This window comes from Periplaneta americana, chromosome 10 (assembly GCF_040183065.1).
Source record: "Periplaneta americana isolate PAMFEO1 chromosome 10, P.americana_PAMFEO1_priV1, whole genome shotgun sequence".
Lineage (NCBI taxonomy): Eukaryota > Metazoa > Arthropoda > Insecta > Blattodea > Blattidae > Periplaneta > Periplaneta americana.
In genome coordinates this window covers 183,005,993-183,022,572 of record NC_091126.1, presented here as the reverse complement: position 1 = coordinate 183,022,572, position 16,580 = coordinate 183,005,993, and the positions used below count along the sequence as shown (strand labels likewise).

Below are 16,580 nucleotides of genomic sequence, written 5' to 3'. Positions count from 1 at the left end.
AGATAGTATCACAATTGCAGCTGAGCAGAGCATAGGTTATTATGAAACTAAGAAAAAGAAAGCGTGGTTTGATGAAGATTGTTGCATTGTAGTAGAAAGAAGGAAACACGCAAAATTGAAATTCTTTCAGGATCCAGTTGAGGCAAATAGAGATAATTATTTCAATGAAAGATGGTAAGCAAGTCATATACTTAGGAATAAAAAGAGAGATTACTTGAAGAAAAAACTAAATGAAGTAGAAACAAATAGAATAAAAACATTAGGGATTTATATACGGGCATAAAGAAATTTAAGAAGGGTTATCAGACATGGTAAACATCACCAAGGATGAGAATGGTGACTTGCTTGCAGAATCTCATTCCATCTTGAACAAATGAAAAAACTACATAGGCCAAACAGAAATGATCGGGACAAAATTCAAATACAAACTGCTGAGTCATTTATACCCGAACCCACACTTTCTGAAATCGAAATTGCGATAGAAAATCTGAAAAAGTACAAGTCTCCAGGTATCAGTCAAATTCCAGCAGAATTAATACAAGAGGGTGGAAACACATTGTTTAGTGAAATTTTTAAGCTTATACATGCTATTTGGGAAAAGGCAATTGTACCTGACCCATGGAAGGAGTCCATAATTGTACCTATTTTTAAGAAGGAGGAAAAGACTAACTGTAGTAACTTTCGAGAAATATCACTTTTATTGACGTCATACAAATTTTTGTCCAATATTCTTTTGAGAAGTTTAACTCCTTAAGGAGATGAAATTATTGGGGATCATCAATGTGATTTTAGGCATAATAGATCGACTGTTAATCAGATTTTTTTGTATTCGACAGATATTGGAGAAAAAAATTGAAGTATAAAGACACAGTACATCAGTTATTCATAGGTTTCGAAAAAAGCATATGACATGATTAAGAGAGAATTTTTATATAATATTCTTATTGAATTTGGTATTCCAAAGAAACTAGTTCGATTAATTAAAATGTGTCTGAGTGAAACTTATAGGCCAGTTTCTGTCTGACACTTTTCCAATTCACTGCAGGCTAAAGCAAGGAGATGCACTATCATCATTACTTTTTAACTTTGCTCCAGAATATGTCATTAGGAAAGTCCAAGAAAACAGGGAGGGTTTGGAATTGAACGGGTTACATCAGCTGCTTGTTTATTTGCTGATGACGTAATATGTTAGGAGAAAATTCACAAACAATTAGGGAAAACACGGAAATTTTACTTGAAGCAAGTAAGGAGAGATAGATTTGGAAGTAAACCCTGAAAAACACAGTGTATGATTATGTCTCGTGACCAGAACATAGTACGAAATGGAAATATAAACATTGGAAATTTATCCTTGAAAATTTGGAAAAATTCAAGTACCTTGGAGCAACAGAAACAAATATAAATGACACTCGAGAGGAAATTAAACGCAAAATAAATGTGGGAAATGCCTGTTATTCGGTATAGAAGCTTTATCATCTAGTCTGCTCTCCAAAAATCTGAAAGTTAGAATAAAATTTATAAAACAGTTATATTACCAGTTGTTCTCTATGGTTGTGAAACTTGAACTCTCACTTTGAGAGAGGAACAGAGGCTAAGGGTATTCGAGAATAAGGTGCTTAGGAAAATATTTGGGGGTAAGAGGGATGAAGTTACAGGAGAATAGAGAACGCTACACAATGCAGAACTGCATGCATTGTATTCTTCACCCAACATAAGGAGAAACATTATAACCAGATATTTGAGATGGGTAGGACATATAGAATGTATGGGTGAATCTAGAAATTCATATAAAGTGTTAGTTGGAAAACCTGAGGGGAAAAGGACCTTTGGAGAGACCAAGGCATATATGGGAGGATAATATTAAAATAGATTTGAGGGAGTTGATATATGATGGTAGGGTCTGGATTAATCTTGCTAGGGTAGGGACCGATGGTGGGTTATGTGAGGGCGGCATTGAACCTCTGGGTTCCTTAAAAACCAGTTGTAAATAAGTAAGGAAGCTTAGATGGAGAAATCACATTGAACATGTTAGTGTAAAAGCAACCAATAGGTTTAACTATTAAAAAGACTTGCAGGAACAAAGTGGGGTAGCTCAAGAAGTTCACATGTATATAGAGCCTATTTTAAAATACTAATAAACTAATCAACTACTAACAAGCAGATACTGGAACATACACAAAACCAAACTTTACATCTCATCACTGGTGCAATCCGATTGAAACCATGTAAAGTAATCACTTCTATTTAGCCAATTATGATAGATCTTGAAACACGAGCCCTTCTGACCTATGAAAAATTGGGAAGGCTTCCGAATTCCGATAAATGTTGCAGATTCGAAGACTCTACAGGTACACTGAAGATACAAAATAGATTCGAACAAGATGTAGTAAAGCTTAGAGAATATCTAAAAATACCAATTGAAAAAGAAAAGAAAACTTCATATCTAGATATAATACGAGTGATAATTTCTAACTGAATTGTTGCCTTGAGCTTGATGAAATCTTCAACAAGAGAGATATAAAGACCATTGCTCTAGAACAATTAACAGAATATATCCACATAAAGATTTCTCTCGTGGATTAAGATGAATGAGCTGAAACAGGAGCTACTTGCCTGTATTTTTCTTTCTATAAAAATGTTGACAAATACACAACAAATTTTTATGACGAAGTTGAAGTCATTTACACATCACTCAAATACAAAAAGATAGTTTTTCTATCCGATTCTAAAGCTGCAATCAAGGCCATCATTTCAGCTTCATCACCTAAAAGCGAAAAAATTAAGCAAATTCCTTGCATGGTGAAACAAATTCAAAATTTAAATAAGAATGTAGTTTTGCTATGGTTCCCCGTCCGCTGTGGGCTGAATGCTAATGATAAAGCTGATTATGTTAGCGAAGAAAGGAACTAAAATCAACATAAAAACAAACTACAAATTTTCATATGAATCTATTAAAAGGATTATATAAAGGAGAGTTAACTCCAACCATCACAACAATTCAGTAGTGAAACATCAAAATTCAAGATGAAAAAATTCATTGAAAGATTTAAACTTAAATTCCTGATCTACCTCGGAAATCCACTGTGGCCATGTTCAAATTGGTTACTGATCACTATTGCCTCAGTAAACATCTTCATCTAATTGGCTTATATGACTTCTCCTTAAATACTTATTATGCATAAAGAGGATATGGACATGGAACACCTTGCAAATTGGGAATCTCTTAATATCTTGAGTCTTTTGTGAATCTTACATCCAAATGTTTGAAAGCACAAGAAAGAATATAACTTCATTGTTAAATCCTGAGCATTAGATACACACTACTATTATTTGTCACTAAAAAGAGATTTTTCATACATTTTTTTTTTCTCTGTTGCAGAGAGATATTCCCTTAATTTTAATTTCAATCAATTAAGGACCTTTTTTTTTATTCTTCCAAAGATATCAGATGAGAGTTCATTATCATCTGTTACTAGAAAGCCACTAGAGCGTGGTGCCGACCACACCACCTCATTCTAGTGCCGAGGTCATGGAAAGCATGGGGCTCCACCTCCATGCCCCCCCAAGTGCCTTCATGGCATGTTACGGGGATACCTTTACCTTTTTACCTTTTACTAGAAAGCCACTGAAAGTGGGAAATGAATCAAATTGTGGATTGGTATCTCATTCGGACTACACTTTTGATTTCTTTATCATTGCTTCAATATTTAAATCGAATTCTGGGAATTTGTTTTGTTGATGGTGCAATGAGCTCAAATTAGTATATACACCACAAAATGTAATTAATGAAAATTAATAATTCGTTATAATTTTCTTTAAAAATTGTTTTACCAACTCCTAATATTATTTAAGGTTTAATTTTGATGTAGGCTTACTCTTAACAGTGAATTATTCTAATTAAATCATATTATTTAATACATGTATTTTATTAGCAAACAGTGATCAATTATTTGCATGATATGTTGACAGTCCAATTTCTTGTGTAGAGTTTTCCATCACTGTGTGTCAGATAATCATTCCATTAATTACATTAAATGTTATGAAACATGTGATGCAAGTTGAAATATTTCCAGATGGAGAAAGTGATCAGAAACTTCGTGAGGAGTTTGCAAAAACGTGTTTTGAAACGTTGCTACAGTTCTCTTTATTGGATGGTCTTGATTCTGGGGAAATACGTGGAATGGAAGGTGGACTAGCTGGCAGATTAGCTGTGACTGCCTTGCTTCATCGTTTCCAGGAGGTTTTACATCAGTATGTAGAAGATGAGCGTCGTAGTGGCAAATGCCCTCTTCCAAGGTAATTTTTCAAATCCACTGCAATCATTTCAAATAGTTACCAAACTTTGATTATTTCACTACATGCATTTATGTTTAACTTAATTTACTTCTAAAGAATAAAAGAAATAGAATTAACGAAGTACACCTCTGCCCAGATGGTGGATCCTCATTCCATTTTGTACTGTTAAAAAATGTCAAGTTTGAGACTGCCTGCATCTCATAAACGTGTTGTGCTGTCTGGTTGTTATTTTTGTTGTGCAAACACCTTTGTATTACGTGACCAAATCATGTAGTGTAAAAACGTTACACTTTCAGTATTTTCTCTGTAATAGAATCATCATATTAACTTTCACTGAAAGTTTGTTGGCTGTCCCGTGACTGTGGCAAATATTTTTATATTTGACTTTCGACGACACAAATAGATTATTCAAAATTATATTCAAGATCACAAATCCCTCTATGAAAGGTAGATGATAGCCAGCTCGCATGTCTTTGTCACCTTGAGTTAGCAGTGTATTAACTACAACGTTTTCTAATCTTTGTGTAGCTTGATTTCAGCGACTTACTTTTCACACATTTCCAATAACTATGAAAATTCTGTCATTTAGACTTCCTTAAGGGCTTTCATAATCGACACCTATAAAGTAAAACCAACAGAATGGTGCTTCCTGGCTTACGTAAAATCATGCTCGAGATTCTGCACCCTAATAAATATTTTATTATACAAACTCGTATTGTTTACAGAAAACATCATTGTGTATTTTGTATTATTTACAGATAACACCATTAGTATTATTTTATACTATTATACCATTATATTTATCTTAAATTGTCTACACATAACATCATTATATTTACCTCGTATTATTTAAATAGAACACCCTTATATTTACGTCGTATTATTTACTGACAAGTCGGCCTTCTATGCCTGAGGTTGCGGGTTCGATCCCGGTCCAGGTCGATGGCATTTAAGTGTGCTTAAATGCAACAGGCTCATGCCAGTAGATTCACTGGCATGTAAAAGAACTCCTGCGGGACAAAATTCTGACACACCAGCGATGCTGATATAACATCGACAATTGTGAGCATTGTTAAATAAAAATGTAACATTTGCTGACAACACTACATTTTTCTCGTATAGTTTGCAGAGAACACCATTTACATTTATCTCGTACTAACTACTGAGAACACTGTTACCAGCACTATATGAACATTTTGCCAACATATGAAAATGTGAAATAAATATTTCAGTGCTACAATATATTCACTTCTAAATCATTTCGAGCAGGTTTACATCATTATTTACAAAATGAGCCTTTAGATTTTAATATACTGTAACTACCAAATAAAATACAATAAATCTTGCATAATTATACAATTTTTATCAGCATTACCAAAAATCTTTACCCGAATATAAGAACTGGGTAACTCATTTCTTTTAAACTAAATTGAAAAAAAAAAAATTGTTCTTACATTGGCTGGACTCAACACTGGTTACATTATAACTCAAGTAAATTCTTTGTAATTTCTGGCAGAAGATTACACTTTCTGTACAATGAAAACCTATGAAGTTGCAAAAAAGAGGAGAAAGTAAGCAAACTACAAAATTGATGGCCGAAACACGTTTAAAACATTAATTTACATGTACGAGTAGACATGAAAACACTGAAAACACTTTCACTGGATTCGAAGGAATGAGCAAAGGTAGAATAGAAACCACTTGTTTTGGCTTCTCAAATTCTTTCACGGTACAAGTTCAATGACTATAAACGGAAATTTGAAGGTATCACTTGCCCTTGCAAGTCTCATAATATTGGTGGAATGCATAAATGACTTAGATTTTTCAAATGTTTCCTGGAAAATCTGTCTCTTGTCTTTTTATAATGTCTGGAAAACCCAGTTCAGCACTAATTATAGAAATATTATCGTAAATTTAAATGTCATATTAAAAATTCAGATAAGTTCGTAAATTATAATATCAAAGAGTTTGTTTAATTTTCAGTCTATCACTTACCTTGATAAGTGATAGACTGAAAATTAAACAAACTCTTTGATATTATAATATTAACATAGGCGAAGAATTATGCAAAATGAAGATTTTTTATGAAATATGATAATTTTGCCAAAAAAATATTTTGAAATATGGAAGTCAGTTGAATTCTACACATCATGAATCGTGAAAATCCTTGTTTGGGAAGAATTTCTTTTTTCAAAAGTCGATAAATACCAAAATTTTCAAAATTAATTTTTTTGTGGTTACATATCAACATTCATGTTACGTGTATCCCTGTGAAATCAGTTTTACGAAAGTTGATTATTGCTGCAGTTATAAGGCAATGAAAACTGTGATCTTTTGCAAAACTCTATATTCGCTCTCGATCATTTAAAACAAAAGTCGATAAACACCAACTACATTATAAGCAGAATAGAATACGCAACATATGACGACTAGATAGCATTTTATATTTAGATCTTCTTCTTCTATCCCATAATGCTGTCAAGCGTCGGGGTAACCTCAGTCTATCCATCTCTGCCATTCCTGTCTACGTTGTCGTACAGATCCATTCAGTCTGAGGCTACGTTTAAGTCTCCGAATCATTTTTACCTCTACATGGGTGATTAGCCCAATGTAAAATGGTGTGATGGCTAACCTTCCCATTGCCTCCATATTTATATCCCCTGGAGGCAGGGTGTCCCAGTTATACCTCCAGACACTGGGTGTCCATTTTAGTCACCTCTTATGACATGCATGAACTATGTTGGGACCATTCTTTAACCCCAGTCACCACACAGGGTTTATATTTACACCAACAATGTAAAATATATATTAGAAGAAGAATAAGTTACTAGCTACTTACAGCACAGCAAGTTAGCAAAGATTGTCATGGACTGAGACAAGAATGGAATATAAGTGGCGCAGTTTGTACTACGAGAATGAAATCTAGCTCTAAATTGTAATAATGAAACTAATTCGAATAAGATATTAAAACATGTTAAAAACTGTGTAGTAATGAAAATAGTACTAATATTTTAAGGATAAATTACTTTTCATGACCTCTGAAATTATAATCTGAGTGATAACTTGGAGAAAATCAAACAACAAAGTATGCTTACTGCTGTCAGTGGAGGGCAAACACCTGCAAGGGAGATCACGTTGAATCAGACCTGTATCCAGGAAATAATGAACACAGCTACTTTGCCAAAGAAGATTATGGTCACTAAGGGGAAGGAGGGCATCTTGAACCTCACGAAGTACTTTGAAATACCAACATTAGCTAAAGAATTTTACAAAGATATTACTGGAGATTAATATTAAATTGAATGTCTGATTGGAAAAGACGGAAAGCCCAGGCACCTGCGTTTTCAGAAAATCCATAACAGTTTTCCTTATTTCACACTATGAATGCTTTGGTTCTCACCAAGACGAAAAATTAATAAAATATAGATTAGAATATAGTAATATAAATTATTACAAACTATAAATAAAATATGAGCAAAGAAAGTGATTTAAAAATTACAGAAAAAATCCTAAGACTTAAATATTAACAAACTTTTCATGTTTTAATGTCTTGACGTTTAGCGACTTTTTGAAAAAACAGTAAATTTTGTACTCTCACTTTTCCATTTATAAATCTAAATTTAAAATATTCATTACGTAGTAGCATTAGTACTTTAATAAACAATAAGATAGTAAAAGAATAAAGTATTTAGGGTTAATAGTTTTCAATCATATAAAAAAAAACACATTTTCTGACATTTAGTTTGAAGTGTTTACTGGCTTTTGAAGGAACGCTCCTCATTTCCATTCCATTAGCAAATTGGTTTAGAATATGAAAATTCATATTTTGCCTGTCTAACCATTATATTTATCTCATACTATTTACAGAGAACACCATTATATTTAATTCCCATTTTTTTACAGAGAATACCAATACATTTTTCTCATATCTTTTATAGAGAACACCATTACATTTATCTCGTAATGTTAATGTTTTAGTTGAACGATCTCATGTGTTCCTATTGTGACTTTTATTCTCTTTAACCACCACGCACCCTATAACAATGTGACTTTTATTCTTAATAATTCACCCCACAACACACGATGACAATGACAATACACGACGTGTATTATTCAGAAGAACAACAATGTACTCCTAATTTCAATTACTGTTCACAATGCACTATGTGCAGAAAGAAACTGTCAGTTCTCAGTTCACAGTTCGTTCGCCTTGGCTAGTTCTTCTAGCTCACTGTTCAAGTTACTGCATGTCGAACTCCGGTCTTCCAGATGCGGTTTACTGCACGTCGAACCCAAGTCTTCCAGATGCGTCGCACTCGCCTGGTGGACACTGCCACAGTTACGGACTCACTCAAGTTCACTGCACGTCGAATCCCTACGGTCCACGACATGTCGAACTCAGATCTTTCGGCTACGGTTCTCTGTACGTCGAACCCCGGTCTTCCAGATGCTCTCAAAGGCTGGCTTCCTCGCTTACTCAAAGACTCACTTGTATACTTGAAGACTCAAGACTGATCGTTCTCTTGTCTGCCACTAGTGGGTCATTCCATACAAAATTTTAAGAATATGCCAGTGATGTCATGAATTTTTTTGGGCTTTTAATATAATAATGTTGTTATGAAAATAAATTAAACTGCCAACTATGACCGCCATATCATTAATATGAAAAATATGGGAAATGGGTGGTAGTTACATGTTATACATAATTTAAAATGTTCTAGACACCCTATATAAAGTGTCATCGAAACTAAACAGATGCCATTGTAAACCTGAATAACCATATTTTAATACCTTAAAGACTAATCCAAATAATATTAAGGCATGCATGCTCATTGAAAGAAAGAGAAAGTTTTATATTTGAGTGCAACAAATTAAATTAATGCGAATTTCATTTGTATTAAAGAAAATCTTATTCCTAATCCATCTCCCAAGTTTTATGACTTTATCTCAGAAAACCTGTGAATAATTAAATTAATAAAATTATTAATTTTTGTTCTGACGGTTGAAAATCACTTGCTGTGTGTGGCGGTCACAGCGTTCGCGAGACTTTGTAATGATGAGCAATCTCAAACGTCCTTCTCCCTGACCTTGATCGCGCAACATTCTGTAAGACTGGAGAGCCTACCTGCTGAGCTCCTTTGTTCCAGTGAGTTATTTTTTATAAAAAACTGACATGATATTTAAGTCACTATTCTGAAATTTTCACAGTGCAATCAATAAATCCTAAAGAATTAAATACATGTTTTTTCGTCTGTAAAAATGAATTGCATTTTGTGTTCTATATTTTTCCAAATTATTTGATGGTGGGTAACTATTTAAAAAATTATATGTTTTACATTTTAAGGGCATTTATAAAGAAGGCTCTCGTTTTTCGAATTGCATTGAAATAATATTTCCATCTTTCTTTACATAGTAAGAAAACTTCAATGAATGAAACCATGCTCTTTGTTAAACCATTATTTTAAATTCTGATTGCTGCCAAACTATGAAAGATATAAATATAGTATTCCTTGAAATTCATATTTAGAACATGCAAAATAACCTACTACAATATTTTTAACTTTTGAGACATTATGGTTCAAAAATATACTTTTTTGCATGGAATGACCCTGGTGCTTTTATTTATTACACCATAACTTCTCGAATCTTCGATTCGCGTGATTTTCAGAATCTTCGAGAGAGATCCGCGTCTCGATGCTTCCTTACTTCCGCTCCATCATAGTAGCTTTTCTCCCCCTCTCGCTCCATACTGCAGTGAGCGTCAGGGGTTCGTGTTTCCCCGCACCTCCTTCTTGCTAGATGCGTGCCAACTTCGTGACGCAACGAGAATATTCCAAATGGCGCCACACAATTTTACATGTGTCATCTTTAAATTGGGTTCATTTTTAATAATTCTACTTCACAGACGCAAATAACTGTAAATGCTGATGACCCATACAAACATACCACCACCACCACCACCACTACTACCCCTACCCCTACCCCTACCCCAACAACACCACTACTACTGCTAATGTTGACACAAGTACTTTTATATCCCATTATTTACAAAGAACACAACTACATTTATATCGTATTATGGATAACATCATTTCATTTATCATTTATCTCGTATTGTTTACAGAGAACATCGTTACATTTATCTTGCATTTTTTCATGGTACGCTTTTATATTTATCTCTTTGTCCCAAGGTTTAATTTGACAAAAGTTTTAAATAATTTTTCTATTTTAACTATGTAGTTCACAGATGAAAATTACTGTAGATGCTAATGCGTGCTACTAAACATAATACTAACTATTACTGCTGCTGGTACTACTACCACTGCAAGCCACCACCACCACCACCACCACCACCACCCCCCCCCCGCCGCTGCTGCTGCTACTGTTCTTATGTCGCATTATTTACAAAGAACGCGAATACATTTATTGCATATTGTTTACAGAGAACAGCATTACATTTATCGCATATTGTTTGCAGAGAACACCATTACATTTATCTCTGGTATTATTTACAGAGATTATCGTTTTATTTATCTGATATTGTTTACAGAGAGCACGCATTACATTTATCTCAGGTTATTTACAAAGAATACCATTGTATTTATCTCGTATTGTACCATTATTTTTATCCTGAATTGTTTTCAGGAACACTGCTACATTTGTCTCTGGTATTATTTACAGAGAACTTCGTATTTTATTTATCTTTTATTTCTTTACAGAGAACACCATTACATTTTTCTCATATTGTTTACAAATAATGCCATTACATTTACCTCGTATTATTTACAGAGAACACCATTACATTTTCTCGTATTGTTTACAGATAATACCATTATTTACCTCGTATTATTTACAGAGAACACCATTACATTTTCTCGTATTGTTTACAGATAATACCATTACATTTACCTCGTATTGTTTACAGATAACACTATTACATTTTGTGTGATATTGTTACAGGGAAAACACTTATGTTTACTCTTAAAGTTTTCACAGGATACCATTGCCTTAATGTTTTATTGTTCACAAAGTTCGTTTTCACCTTATCCCATATTGATTACAAACTAATTTTATGTACTTACGCATTCTTAGTCGTTTTGCCCTTTCCTCAGTTATAATTATGAAACAAGAAAAATAGGTTTGTGGTAGTTTTCTGGTTATCAGATCTTTGCTCTAAATATGTAGGTATCTTATTACTTGCATGTCAGTGCCGTAAATTCCACGTCTAAAGTGTCTGTCCTATTTTCATTTGAAAATAATTAAATTCATTATACAGTGCTTATCAAGTGTTTTGAATGTCTATATAGTATAAATCAATAAGTAGTTGCTGGATCAACCAGGAGCAACAAGTATTGTAATCTATACTTTCAACTGTTTTTTGGCGACAATTTCTTTAACTTTTGTATTGCTTAAATAGGGATTTTGCAACATTTTCAGCTCTCTCTAGCAACAAAAATAATACTTTCTTTGCTGATAATAAGGAATCTAGTGACATTTGAACTAGTGTTTGGCAACTTTCTGTAGGGGAGAGGGGACAATCTGATATGTTGTACATGTCCTCATTTTGTGTCGTTAAACTATGGTCCTGTCCAGTTTTCGTCTCAAAACTAATGATCATCCTATACCTGAATAAGTATGCTATCAATATTGTCGCTGGTTTCCTTTATAGTTCTCTCTCTCAAAATATTAAAAAAAAAAAAAAAGTGGATTTACATTTCTGAAGGGTTAAAATTAGAGTATAATTAAAATAGAACCACGAATTCTTGTGTGATTTAACAGCTGCAGTAACCATTCTGAGAAACTGATTTTGAAATTTATCTCATGTACAGTAGCGTGCAAATTAATCCGAACAACGTAATTACTTATGCAAAAACACTCAAACGGGATTAAAAAAAGGATCTAAGACATACCTCAGTAATCTATGTGGCCTCCCTTGTTCCTAATAACAGCTCTGAGACGATTTGGCATGGATTCCACTAATTTCCCACAAATATTCTTCATTTCTTCATCGCGAAACCATACACCAATGAGGGCAGAAATCATCTTCTCCTTTGTAGAACAATCCATTTTTTGCATTCTTCTTTTGCAAATTGACCACAAGTTCTCAATGGGGTTGATGTCGGGTGAGTTGCCTGGCCAGGGGAGTACCTGAATATTCTTCTTGTTGAAGAATTCTGTAGTTTTTCGAGACGTATGGCATAATGCCAGGTCTTGTTGGAACACACCTCTGCCATCCGGAAATGATTTTTGCAGCTGGAGTACGATTCTGGTTTCCAATAAGTGAGTATATTTGTCAGAATTCATCATTCCCTTGATAGGTATTAATGTTCCAGGCCCTTCATGTGTAAAACAACCCCAAAACATTACTTTAGGGGGGTATTTGGGTGCTTGTTGGAGATGAGCTGTTGTTACTTTTTCGGATCCTTTCCATACGTAAGAAACACGGTGGCCGTGGACCTCAAAATGAGACTCATCAGAAAAAAGTACATTCTTCCAGTCATTCACTGTCCAGTGTTGATGTAATTTTGCCCACATTAAGCGTTTTTTTGCACATAACAGGGGTTAGCAGTTGCTTCTTAATAGGCTTACGAGCCCTTCGTCCAGCTTCCAAAAGCCTACGCTGCACTGTTGTGACGTGAATATTCGCCCCAGTGGTAGCCATTAACGCGCGGGTTAAGTCGACAGCAGTTAGTCTAGGATTTGATTTACTTTTCCTGACAATTAAACGATCATCTGCAGGTGAAGTCTTCCTTTTCCGGCCACAGTTTCCTTTTTTCTGGGGTGTGATGGATCCAGTCTCCCTGTATCGTTTTATGATTGAATTAACAGTAGCCAAACCAATGTGACATTCTGCAGCAATTTGCCTCTGTGTCATAGAAGAATGCTCTGCTAATGTTATAATTTTAGACCGTTTTCGTGGAGTTGTATCCATTTGTGAAGACTACAGAATGTACACAGGATTGCAGTATTAAGTCTTCAACACAACTGAAATGCTTATAAGTACAAAACGACAGGCAAAAGTCACAAATTATAAAAAAAATAATAACTACAGACCTTCAACAATGGAATTACACGTACTACAGATGTCAATTAAAGCAGTATGAGCAGCTGTGAGGCCAACAATGACAGAAAATGTAAAAATATGTCGTGTTCGGATTAATTTGCACACTACTCTATTTACTGTACTTTCCTTTCCTTTGCTCCTTATACTAACTGGCTTCAAGTAAATGTTGTGTGTTTGGTTTAATATTCTTAGTGAGCCTACCCATTTTGTTCCTGCTATTTTTGTTAAACTTTCTCTTTCTGGTGTTGCCAGTTTAATTTACACTCGAACTGAATTCCTAAATATTAAAAAAAATCACTTTTATTTATTTATTGATTCTGTTGCGAGCTTACGTGTCATAGGTGTAGGAACAGTCAACGTTTTGGAGCTGTATGTTGCCTCCATCATCAGGGAATGGGCAAAGTTATCCAACATGATGTTGGACATCCCTACATCTCAGACCCATCACCACAATGATCTCCATCAAAGTCACATACTTGTTCATCACTAAGTTTTATATCAAAGTCTTCATTACTATGCTTAAGACAGAAATAACTTATTATAATTGGTGTTCGGAAAGTTAATCTCCATATTGTTTTCTAATGTCTAAAATTGAGGAGCCCAGTGGAAAAGGGCCCATGCCACATTCCTATTGATTTTTACTTTCTTCGATAAACTGATAGGTCTTGCCATCTAGGACCTCTTTTATGAACTTCCAGTCTTGTGGCATGTGTCTACCAGCATTTATAAATTTCTCTTCTTCAGTTGAAGAGAGAGAATCTCAGTGGAATAAACTCTTCTCTTACAAAACTTAGTTATTGTGGCATGGGCCCTTATTCCACTGATCCCTACAATTGTAATATCTGTACTGTTTTATTAAGTGTGGATTCAGGTGTATGAATGTGGTTACTTGCCGAATTTCTGCATGTGGTCCATATTACAACGTAATCTGCAAATATCGCTCATTCTAGATTTTCATTACATTTTAGTTTATTTCGTGTTTACTTTCGATATTATTTCACACAGTCCTGAATCTTGAGATGTTAAATTCCTGCACATTTTTAAATACGAGGGTGATCCAGGAAGCAAGGACCATTTGCACATTCCTGCCTCCTCTATTCAAGGTCGACTGGTTTACTCAACATCTTTTCTCAGCATTCTGTGGGTGCAGGTTGTAACAAATTGTTATTGTGAATTTTGTGAGCGTTCAAAATCCTGCCGAATGTGAGTCGAGAAGTGTTGTTTGAATTTTGAATGCTCACAAGTTGAAACCCATAGAAATTGATCTGGGTGTCTCATACAACTTTGGAGAGTAAGTGCCAATCACTTGAGTAGCAGCATCCCTCATCACTCAAAAAACGACGACAATTCAAACAGACTCTGCCAACGCGAAAAGTCAAGGTGACGGTTTTTTGAGATCGTAAGGGTGTTCTATTGGTGAATTCATGCCAAAGATCACTACGATCAATGCAGATCGATATTGTGAGGCACTAAGAAAACTTCAGCAAGCCATCAAAAACAGATGACGTGAAATGCTTTCTCGCGATGTTGTGCTTCTCCTCACACTGCTGCATCAATTTGGGTGTGAGATTTACCCTACAGTCCAGACCTTGCTTCTAAGTGATTTTCACTTTTTCACTAAGCTCGAAAAGTTTCTGAACGGGAAGTGATTTGGCATTGATGAATGCAGTGGACATCTGGCTTAATACACTGGAGACAACCGAGTGGACAGATATGGAGGAGATGGAGAATTAAAATAAGCTTCGCTTATGTAAGGGAAATAATTTTTTAAAATGTACATTTGTTTTTAAAGCTATAACAGCCAAATTGTTGTTATTTCCTGGATCACCCTCGTATTATGAAGGTGATATGAGTTCTGCTTGATATTAAGCTTAACGATTTGAGTAGGCTAATGTCCTTAAGTTTTTCAATATTCTTCAATCTATGTATATATCTTTGTAGAGAAAGTAATATTTCACATTACATAATTGTTCAGAGTACATTTTTCCTTATTTTACAGGTATAGATTATCGGAAATATCCTTTGTATTGAAAGCTGTTGCTACGTTAGTAATATCATTGAAAAAAGCACCACCAGAAAAAGGTAATAGCACAGTTCTAGCAGTGATTTATTGAAGTATGTTAAGTACTGTATACCATAATGAGGATATGAGCAGTTGCTGCTACCAAGTAAACAATTGTTGTTGTTGTTGTTTATTCAACTGTCCGAAAACAGGACTGAACCTCTATAAATGACACCAATATGGCAACTAGGCCAGGAGAAAATTGGGGTAGGGTACATAAACTATATTCCATATTATTTTATTTCACTCGAGAGTATTCTTATAAGTAATTTAGTTCTTTTTCCACCAACAGTCGCAAATATATTCTGTTGTTTGCATCTGAAAGTTATTTGCCATTATAAATGTGTTGTTAATATCTGCTTCTCTGAGATCTCGTAATTCTGGCATGTAGAGTTAAAAACAGGCATTAGACACAATTATTATGTAGGGTAGACCAGGGTAATTGTAAACACTTTTCACTGATTTCAAATGTATTTCAACATTACATAACCCTCAGTAACAGTAAAGATGACTGAGGAAAAATTGTATTATTTTTAGACCTTTATTTTCCCTGAAAATGAGGTCAAAATAATAAGGTTGACTTTTTCACCCCTTAATTGCTAGTTTACATTTACCTCTTTGAGAGGGAAGTAGTTGTAAACACCATTTTTCTCATGGGCTATCAGACACTGAACTATTTTTTGTTCTGTTTCAGAAGAAAGGGCTGTACTCCTTCCAGCTTCAGTTTTGGTTACTGGTACATTTCGTCCCTTTAACTTATGATATATGACGGGTATAGGAACTCTGTACATCTCCAGAGCTTCACGATAACTGTAGTTACCAGTTTTCTCTAAATCCTTGACATTTTTATTACTGAAAAGTACGAAATTGGAACCATAGTAAAACATGTTTACAATTACACCAAATTCGTGTTTACAATTACCCCCCAAGCAATTAAAACTATGAGGCAAATGTAAACACGTCTTAACTTAATTAACTGATGTTATGGGAGATCTCTAAAAACAATGTAATAAATGTTAACTACTATTCATTACTCATAAAAACAATATATTCTTAAAAAAAAATAGCAGTGTATATTTACTTACAAAGCCAAAAATCAAGGTGAAACAAAATTCTTCCTCAACTTTTTTTTTTTTTGTAGACTCATACAGAACATTC

At 34.3% G+C, this 16,580-nt stretch overlaps 1 protein-coding gene across 16 annotated transcripts in view; it reads left to right on the top strand.

Moving 5' to 3' along the window:
* Positions 1–16,580, top strand: part of mon2 (Mon2 homolog, regulator of endosome-to-Golgi trafficking) — a 272,572-nt gene that overhangs the window by 206,586 nt on the left and 49,406 nt on the right. For 10 of the 16 annotated variants that reach the window (XR_011334645.1, XR_011334644.1, XR_011334643.1 and 7 more), the window contains 2 exons: positions 4,074–4,296; positions 15,360–15,442. Coding sequence is in view for 8 of the 16 variants with exons in the window: in XM_069838580.1 (XP_069694681.1) it covers positions 4,074–4,296; positions 15,360–15,442 (306 nt within the window). In the remaining 8 variants the exon portion in view is untranslated. The remainder of the gene's footprint in view (positions 1–4,073; positions 4,297–15,359; positions 15,443–16,580) is intronic. The other 6 variants (XR_011334650.1, XR_011334648.1, XR_011334647.1 and 3 more) reach the window with 1 other exon arrangement.